At 65.3% G+C, this 12674-nt stretch overlaps 1 protein-coding gene across 11 annotated transcripts in view; it reads right to left on the minus strand.

Moving 5' to 3' along the window:
* The window catches only part of BAIAP3 (BAI1 associated protein 3), a 14928-nt gene extending 5971 nt beyond the window's left edge, over positions 1 to 8957 (minus strand). For 4 of the 11 annotated variants that reach the window (XR_003306782.1, XR_002725705.1, XM_023189265.1 and 1 more), the window contains exons 1-15: positions 4125 to 4255; positions 3807 to 3947; positions 3498 to 3585; positions 3230 to 3310; positions 2876 to 2983; positions 2679 to 2786; positions 2287 to 2346; positions 2073 to 2139; positions 1780 to 1975; positions 1401 to 1445; positions 1204 to 1281; positions 986 to 1088; positions 627 to 734; positions 447 to 542; positions 245 to 348 (exon numbers count right to left, since the gene is read on the minus strand). Coding sequence is in view for 9 of the 11 variants with exons in the window: in XM_023189265.1 (XP_023045033.1) it covers positions 245 to 348; positions 447 to 542; positions 627 to 734; positions 986 to 1088; positions 1204 to 1281; positions 1401 to 1445; positions 1780 to 1975; positions 2073 to 2139; positions 2287 to 2346; positions 2679 to 2786; positions 2876 to 2983; positions 3230 to 3310; positions 3498 to 3585; positions 3807 to 3947; positions 4125 to 4153 (1412 nt within the window). In the remaining 2 variants the exon portion in view is untranslated. Of the gene's footprint in view, positions 1 to 244; positions 349 to 446; positions 543 to 626; positions 735 to 985; positions 1089 to 1203; positions 1282 to 1400; positions 1446 to 1779; positions 1976 to 2072; positions 2140 to 2286; positions 2347 to 2678; positions 2787 to 2875; positions 2984 to 3229; positions 3311 to 3497; positions 3586 to 3806; positions 3948 to 4124; positions 5113 to 8815 lie in introns of those variants that run through there. The other 7 variants (XM_023189270.1, XM_023189267.1, XM_023189269.1 and 4 more) reach the window with 5 other exon arrangements.
* Positions 8958 to 12674: the final 3717 nt, after the last annotated feature.

Raw genomic sequence — 12674 nt, forward strand, 5'->3', positions numbered from 1 at the left:
CCCTGCCCTCCAATTAGCGCTGCCACACCTACTCATAGTACCGCCCCTCTCGCTGCCCCACCTACTCATAGCACCGCCTCTTTCCCTGCCCACCCAATCAGCGCTGCCGCACCTACTCATAGCACCGCCCCTTTCCCTGCCCCACCCTCCCAACCACCACATCCACTCACCGCATGGTCCCCAATGCCCCACCCACCCACGCCCCGCCCACATTCCCCACCCACTCGTAGCTCCACCCACTCACAGCACGGCCAGCTGCAAGGGTGACAGGTTGCTCTGGGCTCCGTGCAGGCAGAGGATGGTGGCGGCTGGTGTGCTGAGCTCTCCTCGCCAGTTGCTGGAGTTGGGCTGGGGGAGGAGGTCTGGCATGGGTGGAGGAGGGACAGCCCCACATCCCCTCCTCGGGCCCCCTGCCGGGCTGTCCCAATCCCATGAGCACCCACTACCTCCTCTGCTGGGTGTTCGAACCGCAGCAGATGGCTGAGCAGCAGCAGGTGGGACGGGAAGCCGGATCGTCCGCGCTGGCTCATGGCGGTGTCTCGCTGCAACGCAGAGCCCCCCGGGTCACCAGCTCTGCCCCAGCCCCGAGAGCGGGGGTGGAGGACGGAGACGCCCACTTTCCCCACCTGCGTAGTGATCAGCTTGAGAACCAGGTGGCAGTCTCCCTCCACACGCGAGGCACTGGAGCGTGGCTCCAGCTTGAACCAGCGGTCGACGCCAGCCACAGGCACCTCCTGGGGGTAGCATGGGGGTGAGGCTCACCAGACTCCTCCCCCTCTCCTTCCACACTGACTCCCTGAGACCCTGCAGAGACCACACGGCCTGGGCTGCCCTTCTCCCGGGAACGAGGGTGACAGGCAACGGTGAGCACTCAGCAGAGGTCCAAGAGCAGGAGCTCCTCCAGGCAATGCCCTGACCCTTGAAGACTGGGACACCCCCCAGGCCTTTCCCTAAGCGTCACCAGCCCCACCCCACACCTGCTCACCCGGACAGGTATGTTGAGGCACCCCAGGAAGTCATCGGTGTGGTCCTCAGTGGGTCCTGCTGTCCCATTTGCACGGGCTGACTTGACGATCTGTTTGAAGTACCTGGCCAGCGCGGTGGTGGGCATCACGCTGAGGCTCCTGGGGAGCCACCGCCCGCTGGTCCCCATGACCAAGCTGAGGGCACAGGTGAGGGGTAGAAAGGTCCCAGCAGTCATACCTGCCCATGCCCTTCAGGCCGATGACTTCGTTCAGCTTCCTGCATGCTTCTACCAGGGACACATCGTCGTCATGATCCCTGGTGGGGAGAGGGGAGGACCTGGCTTGTCTGGAGCCCCCAGCCCAGCCCTGAGTTCCTCCTGCTCCCTCCCAGAAGGTGCCCATTCCCCCCGCCCTGCACGGCGCAGGGGCCCGTACCAGATGTCTACATGCAGCTGGTCCGTGCTCACGTCCTCAATCTCACTACAAGGAGAACAGAGAGACGCCCGTGAGGGTCCCCGGCGAGGCTGTGCCCAGGCCGGGGTCAGGGAGTTCAGAAGCAGCAGGGAGCAGGCCACAAGCTCCGGCTCTCCACACAGGCTGTTCAGGTCCAAATCCCAATCCCGCCACGTGTCGCCAGCCGTGTGGCCCTGGTGGCACAACGCCCATCTCTGGGCCTCAGTTTTCTCCTCTGGAAAGTGGGCACAGGGCCCCACAGAGACCGGGAGCTGCTGTGAGCCACCACCCTCCAGGCACAGCCCAACTCTGGACCCCAGGCAGAGCCCCCATCCCACACCCAGACGGGCGAGGGCCTCACAAGAGGAAGTGCTCCTTCCAGACGGGGTTCAGGGTGCTGCTCTTCACCTCGGTGACCTGGATGCACTTGGCGGGCAGGGGGCCACTGCGCTTGCTGCCCTTGCGGAAGCCGAAGCGCTGCTCTTTCTGCGCACGGGGCTCCCGCGTGGCGTCCGAGGCAGGCAGGATGCCCAGCATGCAGTATGGGTCACTGAAGCCTGGGAACGGTAGGCGCCTCAGCCCCAGCCCCACGCCCTCTGCCCTCCACGGCTGCCAGGCCTGGGTGCAGCCGAGGTCTGCTGGGTCCCCACGCACCATTGGGGTCCTTGGCCAGAAGGTTCTTGGCACGCATGACAGAGACTTTCAGGGCATACGTGGGGGGCTGTGGACAGAGGGGTGTGGGAGGCCTGGTGAGGCTGAGCTGCCCCCCAGACACCCTGCTTAGCATGGAGGTGACAGGGCCTTGCCCTGTGCCCCCACCACACAGGCACGTGCTGGGCAGGGTCTGCCCAGGCAGCGGCGGCCTCACCTTGGCCTTCCTCACTCGCTCAACGGCCTTGGTGTGCTCCTCGGTGCTGGTGCCAAACACCTGTGGAGGGCGGGTGGGTTGGCAGGACCTGGGCAACCCCTGAAGCGAGGCTGCCACCATGCTGTGACCTCGGGCTCAACCCCAGTCACAGACACCCAACTTCAGTCCTCACGGGTGCAGGGTTGGGGGAAGCCTGGGAAGGAGCGGCGGAGGGCTTGTGCCAAGGGGCCCGGGCATGCCCGGAGATGGTCGGCGTGATGAGGGGCACACGAGTGCATGCGCGGGAGCGGGGGCCACAGGGGGACGGGGGAGTCCAGAGCACACTCAGGTGAAAGCCAGGTGCGTCCTTCGGGGTGCACCTGCAGCCTGTGCGCGTGCGTGTCTGTGTGCACCTGCAGCCTGTGCGCACGTCTGTGTGTTGTGCACCTGCAGCCGTGTGCGTGTGTGTCTGTGCACCTGCAGCCGTCTCTGTGTGTTGTGCATGGATCAGGGAGGTCCTGCTGTTTGGGTGATCATGGTGTCAGTGGGTGGGGAAGGGGTTGAGGTGGGGAAGCTGTCGGGGTCCAGGTCGGGGTCAGGGTGGGCTGACCTGCTGGAGGTAGCTGAGCAGGGCCTCCTCGTCATCCACCTGGTCAGGGCCCATGGTCCCCGCTCGGTAAAGCACTGTGTACAGGGCCTCCTCGTAGAGCATGTCCACCTGCAGGTGGGGGAAGGGCGGCCACAGTGCCACGTCCCAGGCCCTCAGCCCTCAGCAGCCCCTCCTGCCTGCCAAGCCCAGGCCCCACCTCTGCCGCCCTGCACTGGGAGCCCCTCCGCTCCTCACCCACCCACCCACCCTGGCTCTCCACCATCACCAGACCCTGTGCACACAGTATCTGCCTATAAACGACTGAGAGAGCAGCCACTGCAGACGACTCCCCCTGGTTCCGGCCCCCAGTTTTACCTCCTCCGGGGCCAGGGCTCTCAGGCCACGGCTGGGATCCACAGGCTCCGGGGGTGCTGGCGAGCCACTGCGCAGGGGGACCTGTGTGTGGGGCCCAGGGGCCCAGCGTGAGGGCCTTGATCACAGGGAGAGTCCTAGGCCTGCGGCTGGGAGGACAAGTGGTGCCCCAGGAGGTGGGAGCGAGGGGAGCGGGGAGGGGGAAGGAGAGCGAGGAGGGGAAAGCTCTGTGCTGGGCTGCAGTACCGGGACCTGGGGGCGGCACCCTCACCTCGGGGCACGGCAGGCCCTGTCTGCCTTCCCCCTTCTTCAGCATGAGGCGCATGTGGGCAAAGAACTCCACGCCGGCCCCGGGTTTCCTGGAGGAAGGGCTGGGTCAGCTCGCGGCTCTCAGCACGCTGGCCCCTGCTTGGGACCCTCAACTCCAGGGGCAGACAGGGCCAAGTGACCTCCACAGTGTGGCACGGCTAAATGCAGACCCTCCTTTGCACCTCGGTGGGCTGGGGCCAGGGTGGCCGTGCGTGAAGTCTGGTGGGGAATGACCCTGTGAGCGTGTGGGGCTGGGCCCCTGGGCACCCACCAGGCCCCCATGGCAGGCTCCTGTGGGTCGGCGCTGGCACTCCCTGGTTCCTGCTCAGTCCTGCGGCGGAAGGACGGGCACACCTGCACCTGCCTGAGCACGCTGCTCTTAATGTCCAGCAAGGTCGACATGGCGGGTGACCTACGGCAGAGAGCACGGCCCGCAGCCTCAGGTCATCCACTCCATCCTCCGTGCACCACAGAGGCCATGGCAGGCGGGGGGTGGGCGGGAAGGGGTGGGGCAGAGGCCTGGGAGCTCACCCACAGCCTGGATGGCACTGGGCACCTGGCCAGGCTGTGAGGGCTCCTGTCCACACCCCTGCTGGGTGACCAGCTAAGTCCCTGCATGCCCTACAGGGCGGCTTCAGGGAGGAGGTAGCGGATGCCATCAAAGGCGGGGCTGGTGCCCGCCTGGAGCTGGGGGTCCATCCGGGGGCTTCTGGGGTCTCACTGGAGAGGGAGGTGGTTGCTGCACTCGCCCCCCCAACACCCCTCCCCATGACAGCACAGTGGGAGGCACCTGTCTCCTGGGGCTGCACCAAAAGGACCGAGATCTGGATCACAGCGCTCAGCTCCCCCAGCCCCTGTGCCCACTCTGGGGCCAGGACAGATGCCAGGTACCCAGCTCTCCTATGCAGGAGATAAAAACTCTCCAGAACCCTGACATCCCGGACCACAGAGGAGTCTGGGTACGAAAGGCCTGTGGGTCTTCATCACCTTGACAGAGGAGGGACCGGTGGCCTGGGCTGTAGCACTCATGCCCAGGTGGGGCAGGCAGTGCTCACATGGCCAGGAGACCCTGGAGGGGTCGGCCTGGGGGTCCACACTCACCAACTACAGCGGAGGTCAGTGCCCCCTGCTCACCCCCGGAACTGGTCAGCAAACCTGAGGTGGACAGTGGAAGGGGGCGGCAGTGCCCCCACAAAGCAGGGCCTGCTCCCCACAGTTGGATCAAACGAAAACATGAAGTGAGCCGGGCCCCGCTGGAAAATGCCGGGCGTGGGGGCTACAGCTCCCTCCCAGTCCACCCGGAGTCATTTCCCCTCGTGTTGCTATGGCAACCAAGCCATCCTGTCAGCCTTCTCCTGCTTGTAGCAGCAGCAGCAGCCCAGATGTCACCACTGGGACACAGCTGCCCTCTGCCGAGGCCTGGAGCCTGGGCTCAGGCAGACCCCTGCCCGGAAGGCCCCACCCACTTTTTGTTTTGTTTTGTTGAGATGGAGTCTCAGTCTGTCGCCCAGGCTGGAGAGCAGTGGCACCATCTCAGCTCACTGCAACGTCCACCTCCAGGTTCCAGTGATTCTCCCTGCCTCAGCCTCCCGAGTAGCTGGGATTGCAGACGCCCACCACCATGCCTGGTTAATTTTTTTGTACTTTCAGTAGAGACGGGGTGTCACCATGTTGGCCAGGCTGGTCTTGAACTCCTGACCTCAGGTGATCCACCTGCCTCGTCCTCTCAAAGTGCTGCGATTACAGGCGTGAGCCACCGCCGCCGAGCCCACCTGTGTCAGGGAGGAAGGCCGGGTGGTACCGACCTGCATACCCCTTCAACAGGGGCAGGATGATGGCTAAGACACCGCAGCCTCCCGAGACCCTCTTCCTCCGCACTGGTACAGATGCAGACCCTCCACCTCTGCACTGCCTCTGCGTGGCCCCCCAGCAGCCCCAGGGAGGTCCCCTCCCCCCTCCATGAAAACTGTCCCAGTCAGGCCACCTCTGCCCCACCACAAGAGAGGTATCCACTCTTGGGCTCCTGTCCCAACCTTGCTGGTCTCTGATTTCTAGGACACTGCACTCCCCCAGCCCCCCGGGGTCCTAGCCTTGCTATCTGGGTCCCCTTCCCTTGCCAGTGCTCTCTCATCCATCTGCGGAGGGTGCCTCCGGGCTGGGCACACTGGCCCTTGCAGGGGGCATGGTCATTCTCATGGAACAGGAGAGGAAACGAAGACTCAGCAGGTTCTATTGCTCACCCAGGCTCCCACAGACAGTTGGCGGCAAGGGCCAGGCTAGCCCACCCCTCCCCTGCATGTCCAGGCCAGTTCCCTTTGGCTGCACTAGACTCATAAGCTCAGTGAGCAGCACGGGGGCCCGGGCACACCGTGCCAGTGGTGGGTTCCAAATGGACCTTGTAGAGCCAGCTCCCGGGCCCCTGCTGTGTCTGTGGGGGTTCAGGGTCACCAGCCCCAATCTATACCCACACTAGCTCAGACACCATTCCTGGACGTCTCAACCTGATTCCAGGGTCCCTGCAAGCTCCCAAGCCCTGGGTGCAGGCTCTCATGGGACCAGACCCTAGAGCTGAGGACAGGAAGGAGGGTTTGCGGCTCCCACCCTATGAGAGGTAATGCTTGGGGGGGCCTTACTCCTTCGAACCTGTCAGTGCCTTCCCCTGTGAGCCTCCCCACAAAAGACAGGGGGCTCAGCGGGCTGGGTACAATGCTTCTGGAAGCTGTCACCCCCACAGCCAGTCGTGAAATCCCCAGGGACCTGGGAGTCGCAGACCCCGCTTCCCCTCCCTTGCTGGGTGGAACAGGCTGCTCCCCCTGCAGCCCCCCAAAGCCAGCAGAGCAGCCGCTGCTGGAGCTGTTGCCAGGGCAACCGCCGGCCGCAATGTGCGTGTGACAGGGGCGATGGGGGCTCGCAGTCCTGGAGACAAACGTGACGCAGGAGCTAAGTGGCCTGAGCTGCAGGGCTGGGGAGGGGGTGTCTTTGTGAGAACAAGATGTTCCAGGCAGAAAGAGGGGGCTCAGTGCCCTCCCTGCATTTTTCTCTCCACACTCACCTCCTCATCCCCAGAACGGCCTGAGAGGGGTGCCCTTTGCTCCCTGCATCTCAGGTGGGTAAACAAAGGCGCAGGGCTGAGAGCCTATCCAAGGTCCCAGAGCCAGCAAGTGGGCCGGAGACGGTCATCCAGGTCTCTCTGGTGTCCCCAGTGCTAAGGTCCTGGGACAGCCAGCTAGGCCAGCCACCCTGACCCCAACCACAGCTCCTGCCCCTCCCGCTGCCCGTTGCTAGGATGGGTGCAATAATGGCGTCTTGGCACAGGTGTACAAAAGACTTGGCTCATCCTGGGTGCGCAGAAACCCCTTTGGTTCCCCTGGAAACCCCCGGCTGCCTGGGCAGCTGATAGCCTGGCTGCACCCAACTGCGTGGGCCCTGGGAGCCACCTGCCACAGAGGCCAGAGCTGCTGTGAATAGTGGACATACGCATCTGTCTGTGTCTGTGACCAGTGCAGGAAGCACTGACTGCCTGGGTAGCTCTCGGCACTTACGGGGCAGGAGTGAGCCAGGTGCAGGGGGCCCCCGGCTTTCCTGTGCGTCCAGATGTGGTGTAACTCCTTGCCAGGCTCTCACCCTGGGACAGTAGCATGAGGCAGGATGAGCCCAGACTCTGCTCATGCCTGATGCCAGGACCACACTCCCATGTATCCAGTGAGCAGAGGGAGGACTGCCAAGGGGTTCCTGCCTTATGGCACGGGGGCCGAGCCACACCTGCCCGTCCCACCTTGCGCCCTGGCTGTCCCCCAGGCCCTGGCTGAATGGGGAATGATATTTTGCAAGGAGGATGGCACGTCTCATTTCACAGCCCAGGGCAGGGGCGACTTGCCCAGAGCCCAGATGTGAACCTGGGACTGTGAAGCCAAGCCATCTCCTGCCAGGCCATGTGGGGGCTGGGGGTGGGGGAACAGTGAGGTAGCTGAGTTTGGGGGCAGCAGAGCAGAGGCTGGGTCAGCCTTTCTCCCCATTGCAGGATGTCTGGGAACAAACGCCTTCACCGTGCTGGGGGCATCCTTCTTACCACATTTGGGGCGGGGGCGTGGCTGTTGGTGCCCTGGGTGTGTGCCTGTCAGGGGAGGTGGCGGGACGTCTGCCCCACAGGCTGGCTCTGCAAGCCGCCCTCCTGGTCTTCTCTCCAGCTTCCCCGCTCTTCCTCCCTCAGCGCCCCCGACTCCCCTTCACCAGGCCCTGGGGGTTTCCCGTGACAATCTCTCCCTGGTCTGACTGACTCCTCCAGACGGCCCCCGCGCGGCTGATGGCAGCGCCCCAGGTGCAGGTTACCTGGCGGGCCCGCTACAAACGCTGCTGTCCGGGGTCTCATTCCAGTCGAATCCCGGGAATCTGCATTCTAACAAGTGCTGCCGGTGGCCTTAGGCTACCTGAAGTCTGAGACCAGCTGCCAAGGCCCAGCTGCTGGCGCCCAGCAGGCGGGCAGGAGACCGGAGCCCGCGGCGCCTTCCTCCTCCCCTCTCCTGTGTCTGCGCAGCGCTCTCTCCTCCCTCTGCTCACCGACCCCCTCCCTGCCCCGCCTCGCGGCACCCCCTTTCCCGGGACTTCGGGCGCCCGCGGGAGCCGCACCCTCAGTTCTATGGGGGTCTCTCCCCTTGGAGGGGGCGGGAGGTCCGGGGGGGTCTGGGGGCGGGCCTAGTGTGTCATTTAAAACTTCTCCCCAGGAGACCCCAGCCCAGGCTAAGAGCCCACAGCCCTTTGCGGAGTGGGGCTGAAGGAGGGGCGACTTTGCACTCGCAGGGATTTCGGGGGGCCTAAAGGGCCCCACGAGGACCTGCGGGAGGACGGAAGAGACGAGGGCGCTGGGGGGGCGCAGCCCGCCCGGGAGGGGTGCTGGGAGGCCCCGGGCCCGTCTGCTCCCCTGGGGAGGCGAGCGCGGGGGTCGAAGCCTCGCTTGGCGGCCCAAGTGCGGGGGAGGCCGTCGCCAGCGCCCCGATACCATCCCCGTCCGCTCCGCAGTGCGGACCCCACCGCCGCACCTGCTCCTGCGCGCTCGGAGAAATGCCCCCGAGACCCCGCCCCTCCGAGCATGCGCGGCCTCAGTTTCCCCAGGGCCGAGGGGGCGTCGAGACCTTCCCACTGCCCCCCGCCTCGGAGGCCACCCCCGTGACTCCTGGGGGACGCGGGCCAAGGGGGCGGCGGCCGTCGGTCCGTCCGGGTGGGGGCGCGGGGCCGAGCCCCGACGGCGGCCCAACAGCACCGGCTGCAGCCTGCGGCACTCACCGTGGGCCGGCGCGGGGAGAGGGGCTCCGGGGGCGCTGCGCTCGGGCACCAGCTCGGGAACGCCGAGGTTCAGCGACTGTTCCCGGCCGCGCGCGCCGACGACTGAGCAACTGCGCGGCGGACGCCGCTGTGGGGGCGGGGCCTTACTGGGGGCGGGGCCGGGCTTGACGGGGCGGGGCCTGACCGCGCTCGCCCCGCCCACGACCCCGGGCTCGCCCCGCCCCCCGCGCCCACTGCGCCTTGGGGGACCGGGCCGGGGTCCCTGTGCCTTGATCCGCGCCGCAGCCCCCTACCCCGGGGTGCGGGGCTGTCAGTCAACTCACAGGTGTCTGCGGGACGGGGAGCGGGCTTGGGTGCCTCGGGACCCCGCCTGGCCGCGCGCGCCCTCCCCGTGGCACGTGGGGTCTGGGAGGGGTTGGTCGGCAGGGTCTCCTCCGCGGACCCCAGGGAAGCCAGAGTCACCAAGACCGGCAGCGGCGCAGACCTTTCTGGAAGGGCCTGGCTCAGGGACTCCTCCAGGGCCCCGCGGCTCTCTTCTCGGAGCAGGTGTGCGTCCTGCAGGAATCCACTCGGGACGCCCCACGGCCACGCGGACGGCCTGCGGGGCGATCGTTCCTGAGGCTCTGGTGAGGGCCCAGTTGGCGCTTGTCGGGTCACAGCCGGCCGGAGCCCCTGGGGTCTGAACTGGATCCGGGCAGCCCCTCCCGGGCGGCTCCCCACTCTCCCTCCGCCGCGGTGACCTGGAACCCCAGCGGGCCCGCGGTCTCCAGCAGAGTTTGTTAAGCCATTGATGGGTCCCATCCCCAACCCGCTGGTTCCCAAAGTCTGGGCGGGGGCGCGATCTGCATTTTTTCCCTTCTTTCCAGACAGGGTCTCAAAAAAGCTCTCAAAGCTCTCAACCAGGATGGAGCGCAGTGGCGCCATCTCAGCTCACTGCAGCCTCGAACTCTCCAGCTCAAGCGATCCTCCCTCTTGAGCCTCCGCAGTAGCTGGGACCATCCGCAGGCTATTTTTTTTGGAGGGGGGTTTATTTTGTGGAGATGGGGGTCTCCCTATGCTGCCCAGGCTGGTCTCCATCTCCCGGGCTCAAGGGGTCCCCCTTCCCGGCCTCCTAAATCGCTGAGATCACAGGCACGGCCCCCTCACCAGCCAGTGCCTGCACTTCCCAACTCCAGTCTGCTGCCGCAGGTCTGGGGACCACACTTGGAGAAGTCTGTGCTAAGCACGGCCCTGGGGGGTCCTGAGGCTCTCGGACTTGCCAAGAGCGCAGTGCCCCAGCCCCACCCGCGTTTGGCCGAATACAGCTGGACACCCGCAACCCTTTGGGGACGGGGGGTGCGGGGTGTCAGACTTTGGAGTTTTCACGCGGAAAGGCACCAGGGCAGCCCAAGGCGAGACGGGCTTCCAGAACACAGCTCCTCAAAGGGAGGGGGCCCGTCTGCCAACAACTGTTTTGACTTCTGGATCCCAACTCACTCCCGTCCATGCCCGCCCCACCCCTGTCTGTGCAGGATGAGGGGCAGGACCACTGGGTGGGCTCTCCTTCCAGACGCTAGGCCCCAGGCTCTGCCCAATCCTGACCCAGCACAGCCAGGCCGGTGGGGGAGGGCAGGGAGCTTGCAGGAAATGCAGGGACTGCCTGGGACGGGGAAGCAGGGGAGGGGGCCTGGGCCTGGGCCCTGAGCCCCCTCTGCAGCAGCATCCCTCCTGAGGGGCTGGTGGGTCTGGAGCCAGGGTCTGGGAGCGTTGCCCCTGCCTCTGCAGTCTTGCACCAGGTTCTGCCCACCTGTTGGAACAAACACGGGCCGGTTGCCATGGTGATCACACTGGTTTTGAGTGAAGGGACAGGCTTTGCAACCCCAGTAAACAGGAAGTTGGGAGGGGCAGCTGCTGCTCGGCTCCCACGAGGGCACCAGCCCTCAAACCAACACTGCAGTCTGTCGGGGCGGAAGCGACGTTGGAGACCTCTCCCCACTCTTTTCTAGGTAGCGAGACTGAAGTCCGGAGATGGGAAAGGGCTTTTCCAGGGCCACGGAGCAACAAGCTGAGTCTCAAACCAGCCCCGGGCCTCCATTTCCCCAGGATAGGATAGTCGCTAGGACCGTCCCCTCCACAAACGTTCAGTGCAGAGTCACAGAATGAACGTGCCGAGTGAAGACCCACTCAGTGACCGACGCTTTCATTCTCCAGCTTGTTCTGAGGCTGAAGACAGGCTGACCTGGATCGAAGTCCCAGCACCCTGCTCACCCCTGCCCGAAGGCGACCCTCCACTGCCCGCGCCTCAGTTTCCCTCTTCTGTAAAATGGGGACAACAGCAGTGCCCACCTTGGGTGCAGCTGGGGACCTCGGTGAGTCAATCTCAATTCACAGCAGGTCAGCTTCAGTCCCAGCTGGTGGGGTAGGAACTGTGGCCACCCAGCCAGAACTCCGGCCCCTCTAGTGACCCAGTTTACCTTTCCAGAGCTCGGGGTTGGAAGCCCGTTCTTGTGTGAGTCCCTCCTACTAAGAGAGAGGGCCGCCCACCCTCCCCACACCTGAGCCCCAGACCTCACTCCGAAGGGGCCACCCTGGCGTCTGCCCTCGGACCCGAGTGCAGACAGCTGCCGTGCTCCGGGGACAGTGAGGGGATGGCGCAGGTGCAGGAACACCTCCTGGCGATGTGTCGGGACACAAGACCCCCTGCCCAGACGGGATCAGAGCTTGAGGAGGCTGCTAGGGCACCGGGGCTGCTTGTGTAAAGCTGAGAAGAGCCATTTTTCAAGCCTGGCTCTTTTCACATTCTCAGGACTTCGTGCTGGAAAGGGTCTGGCAACCAGGGAGGGTAGCTTTTCCTCCTCAGGGCGGGGGAAAACACCACGTTCTGGATACGCAGGCACCAAAGCCGCTGAAGCACACAGGTGAGGCCATGGCAGAGTCAGACACCCGCCCGCTCCTGTTCCACACTCCGGAGCACCGCGCAGGGCCCTGTGCTACCACCCTCTGGTGGCAGCCTTAGAAATTGCAGGCACGGCCTCCCAGGATCCACCCCCAACTTCCCTCTGAGGAACCAAGCAAGGAAAGGCAGGGCCCTTGGAGAGCTCGTGGGGTCAGAGCCCGGGGACTCTGGCCAGGGACCCTGCCTATCCTGGAGCTGAAGGACCCTGAAGACACTGCCAGAACATGTTCCTTGCCCACACTGGCCAGGCATGGTGTCTTGGGCCCACTTCTTTGTCACCACCCCACCCTGGACGCCTCACAGATGCTGCAGCAGCATGGAGGCCTGAGAAAACTCCAACGTGGCACCGGGCGGTCACCTGGTTCAGCCGGCTCCACCTGTGCACACCTGGCAGCGGGACTCCCGGAGCTGCTGGTGCGGGCTCTGGAGACCAGCATCTCAGGCATGAGGCCAGACCTGGGCCAAGGCCCTCCCACCCAGAGCCCATCTCTTGATGGGGCGCTTCTACCCCAGGGCCCGTGTGGGCAAGGAACACGTTCTGGCAGTGTCTTCAGGGTCCTCCAGCTCCGGGATAGGCAGGGTCCCTGGCCAGAGTCCCTGGGCTCTGACCCCATGAGCTCTGCAAGGGCCCTGCCTTTCCTTGCTTGGTTCCTCAGAGGGAAGTTGGGGGCGGCTTCTGAGAGGCCATGCCTGCAAGCTCCCAAAGAAAGGCCACTCATGTGCCAGAGCCCAGCAGGCAGGACAGCCCCTGCTGCAGTGAGGCTTGGATGGCAGGGAGGGTGGCGCCCTGTACCTTGGCCAGGCCTCCCACCCGCCTGAGGGTGGTGGTGTCAGAGGCCCTTTCCCAGCCAGGTGGGCTTCCGTGTTCACTGTGGTCAGGGGCCCAGCAGGGAGAGGCCAGGCCCTCAGTGCGCATCATTCTAC

Source organism: Piliocolobus tephrosceles, chromosome 17 (genome assembly GCF_002776525.5).
Source record: "Piliocolobus tephrosceles isolate RC106 chromosome 17, ASM277652v3, whole genome shotgun sequence".
In the NCBI taxonomy this organism is placed as follows: domain Eukaryota; kingdom Metazoa; phylum Chordata; class Mammalia; order Primates; family Cercopithecidae; genus Piliocolobus; species Piliocolobus tephrosceles.